The sequence below is a fragment of the Zootoca vivipara genome, chromosome 2, assembly GCF_965207765.1.
Source record: "Zootoca vivipara chromosome 2, rZooViv2.hap1.1, whole genome shotgun sequence".
Classification (NCBI taxonomy): Eukaryota; Metazoa; Chordata; class Lepidosauria; order Squamata; family Lacertidae; genus Zootoca; species Zootoca vivipara.
Window position 1 is genome coordinate 105,299,225 of NC_142584.1, and position 14,589 is coordinate 105,313,813.

A 14,589-nucleotide genomic window follows, 5' to 3' on the forward strand; every position below is an offset into this window, starting at 1 on the left:
TCAATTAAGCACCATAGAATCATAGAATCATAGAATCATAGAATCATAGAGTTGGAAGAGACCACAAGGGCCATCCAGTCCAACCTCCTGCTTGGCAGGGGGTTGGACTGGATGGCCCTTGTGGTCTCTTCCAACTCTATGATTCTATGATTCTATGATTCTATGATTCTATGGTGCTTAATTGAAACGGGTGGGGGAAATGTGGGAAGAAGGTCCAACACTTTTGTAGGGAGCAGACCTGCAGGTGAACTCACTTTCCCGTGTGCCCTGAATGTGAGTGCTGCTCGGTGTTCGAGATCCACTCTGCACGTGCTTAAAGGGCACTCTTCTCTATTGTTCGCATGCTCCAAGCCTGCGTGCTGGTACTGGTTACGCATATGCTCCCAAGGGCGTACCCACCATACGGCAAGTTAGGGCAGCTGCCCTACTCTAGAAGCAGGGCTGGTGGGCAGAGGCGGAGCACAGCCCGGCGGAGCGCGAGTTCGCCATTCCCGCCGCGCCGCGCCGCACCCTCCCTCCAGCTCCCCGGCGCGCCCTCAGGCAAGGCCAAGCGCGGCGGGGAACCAGGGAGCGGGGAACCCACGCTCCTCCTCGCACAGCCTACAGCGTCAGGAGTGCTGCCAAAAGGCTTCCTCCCTGCAACAAGGCGCTGCGGATTTGAGTTCCGCTCTCAGAGCCCGCGCCTCCTTTGCAGCAACGCGGTGAGAGGGCTTCTCCCATCCCACCCACTTCCTTCTCCCCACCCCCCACAAATACGGTACTGGGCACCCGCCCCCCTCTCGAAAGCTGCTCGATCATTGCCTGTGCCTGCCTGCAGTGCCTTCATTTCAAGCGGGCTCAGGGTTTGCAAGGCGACGGTTGTGTGCACAGCGCGCACGGATTCGGAATCGGCCTCGATGAACGCGGCGGGGCTGACTCAACAGATGCACTGCAGGGATGCGCAGGTTCTCCAGCGAGACTGGCGGGATTTCCACCGCCCCCTCCATTATCTCTACGCAGACCTTTTCCTGCCTCCTTCCCCCAAAGCCCCGTATTTCCTTTCCTCCCGGTAGACATCCCCGCTTTTTGCAACGCGGTTGTCAGACCCAAAGCAAAATAATTAAGACGCCGTCGGCAGAACCGCGGCTATCTTTTTGTGAGACATCAATTAGGGATAAAGGGGCAGGTTTGTTCCAAGGGATGCTGCGGTGCGACAATACTTCGATACGTGTCTTGTTACGTAGTAAGAGGTAACCCGTTTGCGATCAGGCTGGCCGCCACACAACCTCCCGCAGCCCATATAATCCTAGCAGAGACCGTTTTCCCAACGGAGTTGCTATATACAGTATATATATGCTGTGCTCTGTCTTTACTCGTCTTGCATTAACATATGTCCTTCTCTACCACACACATCTATTGCAATCCGCAAACCTTAAGCCACCAGCAGATACGCTCATCAAATGTTCTATTTTAAGAACATTTTAAAAGCATCTGTTCCCGCCCACTTTGTTCGCTGTTCCCGCCCACTTTGTGGCCCCTCCCCTTCCGTGCCTTGGCCCCTCCCCTTGCCCCCCTAGTTTTGATCCTGGGTACGCCCATGTATGCTCCCATCCTGGGCTCGGGCAAATAATGCTAAAACCTGGTGGAAACCGACTGAAATGAGCTGGAAAAACGGGGGTGGTTTGCAAAAGAAAAATGCAAAAATGGGGACCAGGGACAGCGCCCCTCTTTATCACCTCCTCTTCACTTAGCAAAAGACACAATAAAACCCCGTACATATGATTCGCAGATGGGAAAACATAGGCACGTGAACTTTCTTGTATGAGCTCCATAGTGAAAAATAATAATAGCAATTTAGGAGTGAAAAGCGGGTGGCTGGGTGTTTTGCGTTTCCTTCCAACTGTAAGCTCCACTTGAATGTACAGTGCTGTATAGATTTAAGAAACACGTTTTTTTGGGGCCCCAAAAGCTTGCAGCTGTCACAATTGCCGAGGCCACTGGTCATTTTGGGGATTTGTTCCCAGCAAGCAAAAATCTGCGCCCAACGTGGGGCTCGAACCCACGACCCTGAGATTAAGAGTCTCATGCTCTACCGACTGAGCTAGCCGGGCGGCTGCTGTTTTTGGCTGCAACTAGTCTAGTTAATATGCAATTTCTGCCCTCTCGGAACTTTTTCAACATAGAATTAAATATGTCGCTCACTGCGAATCATACAGACAATACTAGCTTAGCATATTACTCTAGTGTGCAGGAATTAAGCAATGCCTCAAATATGCATATGACACATTGTTTGGTGGTTTAAAAATAAGAATTAAACGAGTTGCCTCTCATAGAAAATAGTAAAGTCCCATTTCTCAAACATCCCAAATTATTTTCCGTTGTTTTTATCATGTACTCACAATTTATTATTAACTATTAGAAGTGTTTTTTTCTTTAAAAAAATCTTTAGGGGTACTCTCATTTTGACTCAAGAAAATCATCATTTTACAGTTCAAATCGGGGAAAATGAATACAGTAAATAGACAAAAGTACAAAGATTCACAAAAAAGCACTTACTATTAGATTTCTCACTGCCACTACAAACGTCACCTTATTCTGAAGATTTGCACGTTTAAGGATGTGACTTACGTATATTCCCATTGTGTGTATCCGGATGGATATTTTTGTGGAAAAAGCTATTTATAAAGTGGGCAGTGTTAACAACTGCAAAAAAACAAAATAGACAAAGAAGAGAAGTTTTTTGGAAAGTCTGCGGAAGAGGAGGGGGAAAAAAATCAATTGCTGTTTCTGCCCGGTTTCGAACCGGGGACCTTTCGCGTGTGAGGCGAACGTGATAACCACTACACTACAGAAACCAGCTGGCTACCAACTTTTCATATACGCTACAATACTCTGAAAATAGAAAGAAAGGCTTAACAAAAAAGGTTTTGGAAATTTTGCTGTTGCATCTTTACATGGGAACAAAGCTGATCAGTAGAAGGGATTCATAATGTTCTGAACAAAAACATAAGTGAAAAGCATCAGCGCCTGAGATCTTACATTGCATTGCAATTTTACACATTAGCAGTGGTAATTCGCACACAGAAAAAGTGTTGATAACACAGACATCCTGGCGTTTGTAAGTCAGTTAAAACATGTAGCGAAATAAAAACACATTGTGAATTTGCATACTGGGATAATATTTAATCAAATGAAATGGTATGTTGTCAATGTTTAAGGTAACACAAGCCTCTTTGTTATTTTGTCCTTAGGAACACCCTAAGAACACAGTTATTTTAGGGATGGAAAAGGGAAAGCTCAGCACAAAATCAGAAGCCGTCCTAGAGAATTAATTGCCTGCCTGAATTCACTGGACATCAATGGTTTGAAAAAGCCATTGTGGGATTGCATGGTGAATCATGACCATTGGTGGCAGGGTTTGGGGGGGGGGCAGGTAGAGGAAGGAGGGAGAAAAGCTGATGCTGGAAGTGATCCTATTTGTCTGCTGGAGCCCTAGTGAAGTCACTAGATGACAGTGGTTTATAGTGCAGTGTAGTTCTGTCATATTCTGTCCCTATTGCAGGCTGAACTGATGCAGAACAGCTTAAATATTACAAATCAGGGGCTGTCTTAAATCTGCAGCCACAACTCCCCCTACACAAAGCACTCATCTGGTTGCATGCAACAAAGGCCTACTCTACTCAAGCTGTCCACTTAAAAGCCTCTCCTCGGCTGCATCCTGCATCTTGACAGCGTTGTTCTTGTAAATTTGAAAACTCAGCAAAAATTAACTATTTCACATGAAACAAGATCTTGCTCTTTCTGGTATGCGACTCCTCTCCTTTCTGGTACATCTTTGGCATTTTGCATCTGCTGCGTGATACCGCTCAGCTACCCTGAAATACTCGATTTATCACTCGTCTTTTCCTTCCTTCCTTGCAACTGTTGCGGCCATAATCGCAAGGCTGGTGCACTTTTTATCCCTACTCAGAAAATTCCTTCTGGAAATCTGCATTCAAGTCCATCTCTGTGGCGACCCTCCCAGGAGCCCAGCTGGTGCCCAGTCCCAATACTGTATATGGGTCCTTCTGGGCGCAAGCAGCCTAAGCCTTTCCTGGGACCAGAAACCCGCCCAGTGGCTCTTTCACCCAATCTACACCCACTTCCCTTTCAAGAACGGCAGCAACCCCGCCTCAACCGCCAATCTCGCAAGCGGCACCCTCGGCGACCATGGAGACGCAAACAACGTAGAGCGGCTTTCGGTTTCCGGCGCATTTCTTCGAAGGATAAAAGGGCCTTCCTGTTTAGCGGCCGCAGTAACGCTAGAGCGGTGGCTTCGCGTCTCTCTGAACCTGGAACTCGATAAGTAAAACAAGCGCCGCGAAGCCAGCCGGGCACTCGGTTGAGCTCAGAGGATTCGGCTGCGGGTAGAAAGGCCTCCACGCCCCCTCCCACGCCGCATCATAGAAACCCCCCGGGGTTGCTAGAACGGCGCCGTAGCCCCGCCCCTCTCTTCCGGCGCCGAGGAACATTTAACCGCCATAGAGACACAGGCGGCGGTGGCGCCTCGGTGTTGCCAGTTCGGCGGCGAGAGTGGAGCGCGCGCTCGGGCGTTCTCTGCGCGTGCCGAGGCGGCTTCTTGTTTCACGGCGGGGCGGTGGAGCCCGGAAGGGCCTCGGGCGGTTGGGCCTGCGACCAGGTGGGGTGGGGGAGGGGGGTGCTCCTCGGGCGGCGCCCCCATTTCTGAGGCCCCGTGAGGAGAAGGGCCGGGCGTGGGGGTTGCTCAGCAGTGCAGAGGGGAGCGGCCTTGTGAGCGGGAGGAAGGTGCCTCCCTTCAAAAGGGGCGGTTAGGGAAGTGTGTGGGGCGACTGGGAGGAATTCGGGGTCCCCATGGCGGCGGCGGCGGCGGCAGCGCCCGCAAGTAGCAGCTCCCGGGCCGCCCCCAACCCGGTGGCTACCCTCCACGAGGAGGCCGTGTGCGCCATCTGCCTGGACTACTTCATCGACCCGGTGTCCATCGGCTGCGGCCACAACTTCTGCCGCGTGTGCATCACTCAGCTGTGGGGCTCGGGCTCGGAGGAAGGGGACGACGCGGGCGCCTCCGGCTCGGACGGAGGGTACGGGCCCGGCTCCGACGCGGGCGCGGATGACGGAGGGGTCGACGACCTGGGGCCGGAGGAGGACGCCGACGACGACGAAGACGACCTCGAGGACAACGACTACTTGGATGATGGCGGGGACATGGAAGAGGAGGAGGAGGATGCCGTGTCCAGAGAGGAGGAGTTCGACGACGAAGAGGATGACGTGTGGGATGATGAAGATGAGAGAGCATACTGGACCCAGGGCCCCGGGTCGGACGAGATGTGGGACGATGACATGGGGAACGATTTGCTGTTCGACAATTATGACGATGAGGAGGTTATGGATGAGGAAGAGGAGCCGGAGGATGAGTATACTGTGCCAGCAACCCCACCGACCCCCCAGATGCGCCCGGCTTTTAGCTGCCCCCAGTGCCGCAAGGTGTTCCCTCGCCGCAGCTTCCGCCCCAACCTTCAGCTAGCCAATATGGTGCAGATCATCCGCCAGATGCACCCGCAGCCGTTCAACTCGGTGGTGGCATCCACGGAGGCCGTGGAGCTGGCGGCAGCAGGGGATTCATCTGGATCACCTTCTGTGTCAGTAGCGGGACGAGCTCTGAGTGCTGAGCGAACCCTGTGCGAGAAGCACCAGGAGCCCCTCAAGCTTTTCTGTGAGGCAGATGAGGAGCCCATCTGTGTTGTGTGCAGAGAATCACGAGCCCATAAGCACCACAGCGTCATGCCGCTGGAAGAGGTTGTGCAAGAATACAAGGTATGCAGGAGGCTGGGGGCAATGTGAATGTTAGGACTGAACAAAAGATTACAGTCTGAACCTCTAGTGTGTGCCCTCTTGCTTAGGGGAACATTTGTTGTGTGTGTCGTGCTACTGGCAAAGAGGCAAGGGGTATAGGCCTGTGCTAGAACTTATGCAAAACATCCCAGGTTCAAATCCTAACATTTCTAGTGAAAGCATTTTATGTAGCAAGGCTCGGATAGTCCGCTGACTGAGTTGCTTCTTGTCAGAGTTGACAATATTGGACTAGATGGACCTAGGGTGTGTCCATTTAAGGCAGCCTTATATTCATAAAATCTTTTTTATTTTTGGATTGGCACTTTAGGGGTTTTCTTCCGTAACAATTGCAGTCAGTTGATTAGTATGATAATTGCTGACATGCAGCAAGAAACAATAGCAAGGGATAAATGTTCTATTGTTTAACTTCTATTACTCTTCAAAGCATTTCATTTGTATTTTGCGCCTAACATCTAGTTATATATCTAGGAAACCTGTATGAAGAATGCATGAATTTTATGTTTCACTTTATGCACCCCAGTGGCACAAACTTCGGTATGCCACTTGCGAGTGGCATGCAGATGTGTGTTAAACTTTTTTTTTAATGCTGCATGTAGCTTTTTTGTAGTTTTATCACTACTTCTAGAAGCTAAATTTTGCACTTTGCTTTCCATCTGTAAACATTGATGTGGAGTACAGAAAGCTCAATCTCCTTCAACATGATGCATTTGTATGTATTTCTTCATGCAGCTAGGTCAGTAAGACCCTGAGGGGCAGAACAGAGGAATGAGAGATACATTAAGCAAAAATTTTCTATTGGACACTATCTGATTTCAGCTCCTTTACTTAAAAACAGGCAATAAACTTTTCCAGTTTAACCCCCCCCCCCAAAAAAAATCCTTAAACTATAGGGGCTAGAAATTTGTGCTCCCTTTTCTAAACAATAGCTGAGATTTTCAGGATTTGTGGAAGCTGCTGTGTGGAGGCTACAACTGTTTATACCAGTTGCATCCAAGTGTGACAAATAGGTGGCCAGAAAGCAATGATATGAAAAGTGGAGGCATGATATACACTCTTTTTTAAAAAGTGAAAATGTGTTTGAGTAACAAGATAGGTTTATTCCCAAGCTCCTACTCCTTATGTATGAATAGGAAGCTTTGTAAAATGTAATTGCACCATTTATTCTATTTGCAGTGTCTTTAGAATTTAGACACTGAAGCAACTTGAATGGCTGTTTCTCCAAGGTTCTAGTATTTTATTTTTCAGGCCAAACTTCAAGGTCACTTGGAGCCACTGAAGAAGAAACTGGAGACCGTTATGAAGCAGAAGTCGGTCGAACAGGAGAAAATAGCAGACCTCAGGGTAAGTGACAATCTTATTCTATCCTCCCGCAAACCACCTGAAAAGAAGAAAGAGCTTGGGTTTTTTTCAGATGATGGATGCACATGTTGCAGCAGGTGGAATATTGGAAGAGGCATTTTTCTTACCCATGAGAGAAAGGGGGGAAATGTCTAAGATAGTACCTCTCATCCACATTTTTTCTAAGTTACATTAAAGTTACTATTTCATATTTTTTAAAAAATGCTTCCCATTGATTAATGTTTGTGGACTGGTTGCTTTGTTCCCATGGATAGTACTGTGACTCCATGCCTATGTGAATTCTGTAGCTTATAAGGGGCCTTTCCTGCTAAGAAAAGAGGTGCATAATTCCACTGTGCTTCGCCACCTTTACGCTTGCTTTCCTCACCCTTTTCTATCCTCCTGTAGAACAAGATGAAGCTCGATATGAAAGACTTTGAGGCAGACTTTGAGCGGCTGCACCAGTTCCTCATTGGGGAGCAGGCGCTGATGCTGCACCAGCTGGAGGACCGCTATGAGGTGCTGCTTGCCAGCCAGAGTAACAACGTCTCCCACCTGGAGGAGCAAGGTGCCGCCCTCAGCCGCCTCATTGCAGAAGCGGAGGACAAGAGCAAGCAGAATGGCTTGCAGATGATCAAGGTGAATGATTCCCTTTTCTAGTTGCCTGGGTGACCAGTGGCCAAGAATCTGCCCAGCTGTGGGGCCACAGTGGTTTACAAGTCGTACAAATCCTGGACACAAAGAGTTTAGTGTAGGATTGTGTTTTTTAAGTGTGAGTTTGCTATATGGAATTCGAGTAGCTCTAATTCCATGAGACAGACTTGTCTTTGATGATTCCAATGCAGGGGTGGGGAATCTGTGGCCTTTCATATGTTGCTTGACTACAACTCCCATCATTTCTGACTGTTGGCCATGCTGGCAGACTGATGGAGTCCAGTGATGTCTGGAAGATAACACTATTCTTTCTCTGCTTATAAAGTCTATGTAAGACCACCACCATGAATAAGACCACCCTGTGCAGGAAACAATAATGTTGAAGATTTGGAGATTCTAAGGGTGTTGACTTCATAAATTCCCTGGGCAAATAATCATTATATTCAGTCCTCCTAGGGGTTATGTATGAACATTCAGCTCTTCCTTGTACTAGGAAGTCACTGCTGCATGTGCCCTCTCAGTAGGACTGGAAGAGATCAAATCTTCATCTTAAGTGGCTACAGACTCTTACATTTTGTTTCCCCCACATTTGCCTGTCTTTCTGACCTTTTTCTTTTTCTCTTTTTCTAGGACTTCAAAGGCACTTTAGTCAGGTTGGTTGAACTTGGTTTTTGCTTTCCATTTCTCCTTGACGGTTATCCTGTGTGTATCTGAAAGGCCTTGAGATATTTGGTAGTTTTCCATATGCTCATTTGAAAATTGCATGAATGATAAGAGATCTGCTGCTCCCATAGTCCATAAAACTCTGGCACTGGTGTCTCAAGGCCATCTTAAGGTAGCCTCTGCTTTCTGAGCCGAGGTTCTCCAATTTTTGTCATCAACTGCCCATCCCCAGGGAAAAACACGTTTGAGGAAATAATCTAAAGGCACATCATGCACCAACCTTGAAGCAAAGCAGGTTTGGGGGTGGTTAGCCCTTGGAACTGCTGCAGTATTTTGGTGAAGTGTGGCATAGCTGCTACTGCATCATAAAATCCAGATCTACATAAAATGTTTTTCACTGACTTAGTCTAATTGAAGCAGTGTTTGAAACTCCCATTGTTCTAAGCGCATTTTGCGACAGGGAATTTCATGAGCGCGAGCAGTTTCTGAGCTGCGGGTGCAGCACTGCACCTAAGATTTCAGATTAAAACTGCAGAGTGGAAGGAAAGGAGGGCCTTATACTGCCTCCCCACTTCCAGGTACTCTCTGAAGTCTCTATAAGAGACCGTCTTAATAATATTAGGGGGGTGGGCAGGGGAAGGACTAGACCATGTAAAAAATGAACAAAATATTTTAGCTGCAGTTCATTCATTTTCAGCTTTGTATTGTTATAAAAAAGCGTGCCTAGACATTCAATTGCGCCCATAACCGAGGTTTAATGTGCCATTTACCATAGCTCCTAGCTTTCATATCTCAGTTTCTAACACTGAATTGAAGTCTATAATTGTGTTTCACTCTCCTAAATCAAGGGAAGGCAGAGTAACTTGAAAGGCTAAATGTCTACAGTGTGGCTATTCAGAAGCTTTGTTAAAACACATAGTAACATCTTACCCAATAATTTCCCCTTTGAGTCAACAGACAGGTGTTTGTGTAAGCTATCCCGAGACATTTCCTGGCACCACTAACATTTTGTTTTATTTATTCATTTCGTAGAATTTATTTACTGCTTGTGTTTTTTTGTTTTTATAAAAACCCTCAAAGGAGTTTACAAAAAGAATAAAACAGTAAGATTATCAGTAAAAAAAACAACAGCTATTTCAATATGTGCTAAACTAAAAACACGGGAAAAATACATCAGTGGTACGCTTGTCTAAACAAAAATGTTTCTAGAAGGAGCTGAAAGAAAAGTGGAGGTGACTGCTTGCTATCAAACTGCTGGAAATAAGGCCCCATGAACTGGTGTATGTTTTCAAAGTCACAGTACTTTGCAGGGTGGATAAAAATAAATGATTTAAAAAAACGTCAGATTTTTTAAAATTTTAATCAGATTTTTTATTTGAATCAATTTTTTTTAATTTAAATTGGATTTTTAAAATAAAATGCTTTTGGAGGAAAAAATCTTTCTAAAGATAGTTTTCTATTTAAGTTACATTATAATCCAAAGGCCATCAGGAAATAAGGATTTATTAAATAAATTTAGTTAAATAAATGGTTATTTTTCTCCTTCCAATAAAGTACAGCAGAAATGTTGTCCAAATATAAACAGTTAACTTATTAAACCTGACAATAATTTCATAATTACCATATATTCCGGCGTGTAAGACGACTGGGCGTATAAGACGACCCCCAACTTTTCCAGTTAAAATATAGTGTTTGGGATATACTCGCCATATAAGAAATACGACCCGGCGTGTAAGACGACCCGTGACTTTTGAGAAGATTTTCCTGGGTTAAAAAGTAGTCTTATACGCAGGAATATACTGTATCTGTTTATGTATTTCTAATAGTATAACCAAATCAGAAATTTTTGATATAACTGTAAAAAACTACTCTGAAAATTTATTATTCCAAAAACGAAACCTTCATCTCATTGTAAATATTAAGATTATACTGGCAGGAATGCCTTTCTGTAAAAAAAAGTATGATTTAAAACAAGTCTTGATGACTAGTGATTTAAATCAAATCCACCCTGGTACTTTGCCTAACAGTCTGGCTCCCCTAGACCTGAGGTTCCCCTCCCCTAACCTCCAAGTCTTTGAATACCAGTTGCCAGGAGCTGCAGACACAGCAAGTGGGGAGGGGGCTGTTGCATTCAGGTTCTGCTTGTGGACCTTCCTGGGGCATTGTGATGGTCCACTGTGATGTCCAGATGCTGGACTAGATGGGCCTTTGGTCTGATCCAGAAGGGCTCTTCTTATGTTCTCATTTTTTTTGCTGCAAAACTGTTAACAAGTTCACAAATCTATGGATCAATATCTGAGCTTGTTACGGAGAGCATAGTGTATGAGAAGTAAGCTTGGAATCTTGGCAGAATTCATTGAACCTTGTTCTTGAAGGTGAGGACCAAAAAGTGTGAAATGCCACCTTGTCGTCTCACCTCTTTGTTAACTTAATCTCCTTGCTTCTGTTCCCTCTCAGTGTGCAGTGTTCTTGTGTTAAAAGCAGAGGGTTGAAGTGGACTGTTAGGTGCTACTGCAGCAATATGGAGGAGGTTGGAAGAGCTGAGCTAGGAATAGCCCCATGTCCCATTGTGCTGTGGGCGGCCGTGTTCCCTTCTTCTGACCCAATGCTTTATCCCCTGGTTGCCAAGCCCACCTTTAACGTATTTGTGCTCTAAATTATCAACTTGCCAGGTGTGAGAACATTAAGTTCCAGGATCCAGAGATGGTGCCAGTGGATGCAGGAAAGAAATATCGAAACTACTTCCTTATAGACGTCTTAATGAAGAAGATGGAGAAGATCTTCTGCCAAGTCCCTCAAGGTAAAAGGTGCCTGGCTCCTCCTTGCTGCTGTGTTCCCTGCTCCTGTAGCATAGCTGCCAAGTTATCCCTTTTTTAAAGGGATTTTCCCTTATGCTGAATAGGCTTCCTCGCGAGAAAAGGGAAAACTTGGCAGCTATGTCCTGTAGTCAATTGAAGCAGCTGCTTAAGGGATGTGGATGGGCTTTCTTTTGCCTCGTGTAGGGCTGCTGTCTATCCCATGCTTCATGGAGGTTAGGAATTGGCTTTTGTGCAGTTGCCTTAACAAATTGCAGGAAGCAGCTGATTCTGCAGAGATGCCCTTGCTTAGAGGGGCTTATAAACTGTTGAGCAGGGAGAAGAGGGAGGTTGGGAATTGCCAGCGAGCTGTGAGTGGGGGAAGAACTGTTTGTGGTGTACGTGGGAGACTCCGTACAAGGAGGTTCTGGGAAAGATGTACTGAAGTACATATTTTAGATCTTTTTAATTGGCATGTTGGCTGGTGAATTCCACTTTGACCGTTTTGGTGTTTGTACTGAAATTCTGGTTTTGCTGTGCTGACTGTTTGGCTGTAGCGATAAACATTCATTCATTCAGATGCACTGAAGAGAGGGGAAAGTTCTGGGAACACCAATATAGATAGGAGTTTGTTTCCACTCATCATCAGAATTTCATACACTGACATATCAGAGTTGGCCTGAGTAGGCAGCTGACCAATAGGCTGGTGTGCTAGGGCTATGTCTTTATTTATTTCCCCTCCACATTCTGTATGAACTAGTGAAATTCTGGAAAACCACTTTTTATGCTGTGATTCTGCTCTCATAAGACATCCACTATGTTGTATGGGAATGAGCAGAGGCCAACCAACTGTCCTGTTCTGTGAGATGTGGTCAGTGCCATGCCAGAGCCCTTCTTAAGGACATGATTCCATTCAACTCTTGAGAGTAACTTTGCTATTAACCTGCCCTGAGCCATTTGGATAGGGCAGGCTGCGAATCGAAGGAATTCCGTGCTTGGGCCCTACTAAATGTATAAGGAACCAAATGTGCAACCTCCTCTTTTGACATTTTGTTTTTTTATCTGCTTTCCCCCCCTCCCTCTCTTGCCTGCAGCTGATTTGATTCTGGACCCCGAGACGGCCCACCCGCGCCTCACCCTTTCCTCGGATTGCCTCTGCGTCCGGCTCGGAGAGCGCTGGCGGGACCTGCCTGACAGCCCCAAGCGCTTCGACTCCGACTACTGCGTTCTGGCTATGCAGGGTTTCACCTATGGCCGCCACTACTGGGAAGTGGAGGTGGGGGGCCGGCGGGGTTGGGCCGTGGGGGTGGCCCGCGAATCGGCCCGGCGCAAAGAGAAGCCCAGCAGCAGTGGCTCCCACCAGAAGCGCGAGATCTGGTGCGTGGGGACCAACGGCAAGAAGTACCAGGCTCTGACAACCACTGAGCAGACCTCCCTCTCCCCATCCGAGAAGCTCCGCCGCTTCTGCGTCTACCTGGACTATGAACGGGGCCAGCTAAGCTTCTACAATGCCGAGAGCATGGGCCATATCTATACCTTCAACGCCTCGTTCCGCGAGCGCATCTTCCCCTTCTTCCGCATTCTTTCTAAGGGGACCCGCATCAAAATCTGCAATTGATACGGTTGCTGCTGTTTCTCTTGCACGTAGCTGAATGCAACCCCCTCCCTAGCGATAAATCCTCCTGTCACAGCTGATTGTCCCTGATAAGATCCCTGGTCTGTTTCAGTGTTGGACCTTGGAGGATTCCTTACCTTGCTGTCTTTTTGTGGGTTCGCTCTGAGCAGGGATTCCCACCCCCACTTCTATACATGATTATTGCACAGATAAACCTTTTTTTGGTGCTCGGCCAGATGAATTTTTAATTCCCTCCTGTAGCTCACTTCCACCCTAGCAAGAATCTCTTTCTCTTCCCCCTTCATATGTAGGGTTCTCTTTCCTCCTGTCCTCCAAGATCTCTGTGCCCTGGATCTCATTCAGCATGGTTCTCTGACTGCGTGCTTGGTGGAATCCAAAATGGCACAGTGGTAGCTGAGTAGTCGGAGGCTCATCTTTGACATTCCAAAGACACTTGAACTGTCTTACGCCAGGCACTCGGGTCTTGTGGATTGTGTTAACTTCTGGTGCCCAGACAAGACAAGATTGGAGCTGTATCCAATCCATGCTGCCAATCAGTTCATTCTCTCTCCCTCCCCCCCCCCTGCCGCCCTGCCTTGCCGTCCCAAGGCACCAGTGACCTCCTGAAACCACTTAATGGTGGTGAGTACATCTAAATTAAACTCTACACATAATTGTCCCTCCTGGTTCAACTTCCTCAGTGTCTTCTCTCCTGATGATCTCCTGTTTTGCATCTTTTCTCTGTGTTTACACACACATCAGATTTCATTTTATTTTTAAGGAATGCATAGGAGCCAGTTTTGCTCCTCTGCTCCAGGTGTGGTTTGGATGCCCCAGTTTGTCCCTCTTTCCTTTATGTTATCTCCATCTCTTTTACCTGGAGGGAGGAATTCATCAATACTACTAGTGTGATAGAAATATAGATATAAAGGCCATTTTGGAGGTGGGGGTGGAGAAATGACAGATCCGAGGGCTGTTGTTGTTTTCCGGGGCACCATTGGAGTTCTGTGGCTCTTGGGGTGAATGTAATCCCACTAGGAGCTTTGGTGATCGAACTTCATCACTGCTGCCTCACACACACCCCCTCACCCTTGTAGGACTTAATTAACTTATTTTTAATTGCTTTTCCCTGTCACGCCCCAGGATCTGCAGTGTGGACTCTCTTCTCTCCTGACTGCAAGACACTGGCGGCCTTAGCTGTGCCAGCTGTTATGTGTTGGTTCCCCCGCCCCCTCAATTCTTTTTGGCATTACAGAGCTCCTTTTGAACTATTTTTCGCTATATATGTAAAAAAAGACTTACAATGGAGATCTAGTTTTTTGGGGAAAGTTGAGTAAATAAATACAATTCTAAAAGTGAAGTCTTGTTGTTTTGGTCTGTTCAAATATTGAAAATGGATGGGGAGAAATGGCATGGTGTAGTAGTGTGTTCTTTCTCTCTTAAGAGTTGCCATAACCTCTGGGTCTTCCTAAGAAAAGCTCGGTGTATGCTGGTTTTTACTCTTTGAAATATGGCAACACCTCTCTCTCTCTCTCTCTCACACACACACACACACACACACAGAGAGAGAGGGAGAGAGAGAGAGAGAGAGAATGTATTCTATATGGTAATAAAAATATTATTTTTACCTTGCCCATCTGGCTGGGCTTCCCCTGCCACTCTGGGTGGCTTCCAACA

General features: G+C 46.7%; 1 protein-coding gene and 2 non-coding genes across 3 annotated transcripts; 1 reads left to right on the top strand and 2 right to left on the bottom strand.

Annotated features, from left to right (window-relative positions):
• Positions 1-2,017: 2,017 nt before the first annotated feature.
• On the bottom strand, positions 2,018-2,090 carry TRNAK-CUU (transfer RNA lysine (anticodon CUU)). Its single transcript has one exon. It is a non-coding gene; the product is annotated as a tRNA-Lys (tRNA).
• A 671-nt stretch (positions 2,091-2,761) lies between these two features.
• On the bottom strand, positions 2,762-2,834 carry TRNAV-CAC (transfer RNA valine (anticodon CAC)). Its single transcript has one exon. It is a non-coding gene; the product is annotated as a tRNA-Val (tRNA).
• Positions 2,835-3,150: 316 nt separating this feature from the next.
• On the top strand, positions 3,151-14,272 carry TRIM41 (tripartite motif containing 41). The gene is made up of 6 exons (XM_060270846.2): positions 3,151-5,808; positions 7,093-7,188; positions 7,594-7,824; positions 8,470-8,492; positions 11,175-11,302; positions 12,392-14,272. The coding sequence occupies exons 1-6, from the start codon at positions 4,849-4,851 to the stop codon at positions 12,913-12,915; spliced, it is 1,962 nt and encodes a 653-aa protein (XP_060126829.1). The 5' UTR covers positions 3,151-4,848; the 3' UTR covers positions 12,916-14,272.
• The last annotated feature ends 317 nt before the right edge of the window (positions 14,273-14,589 follow it).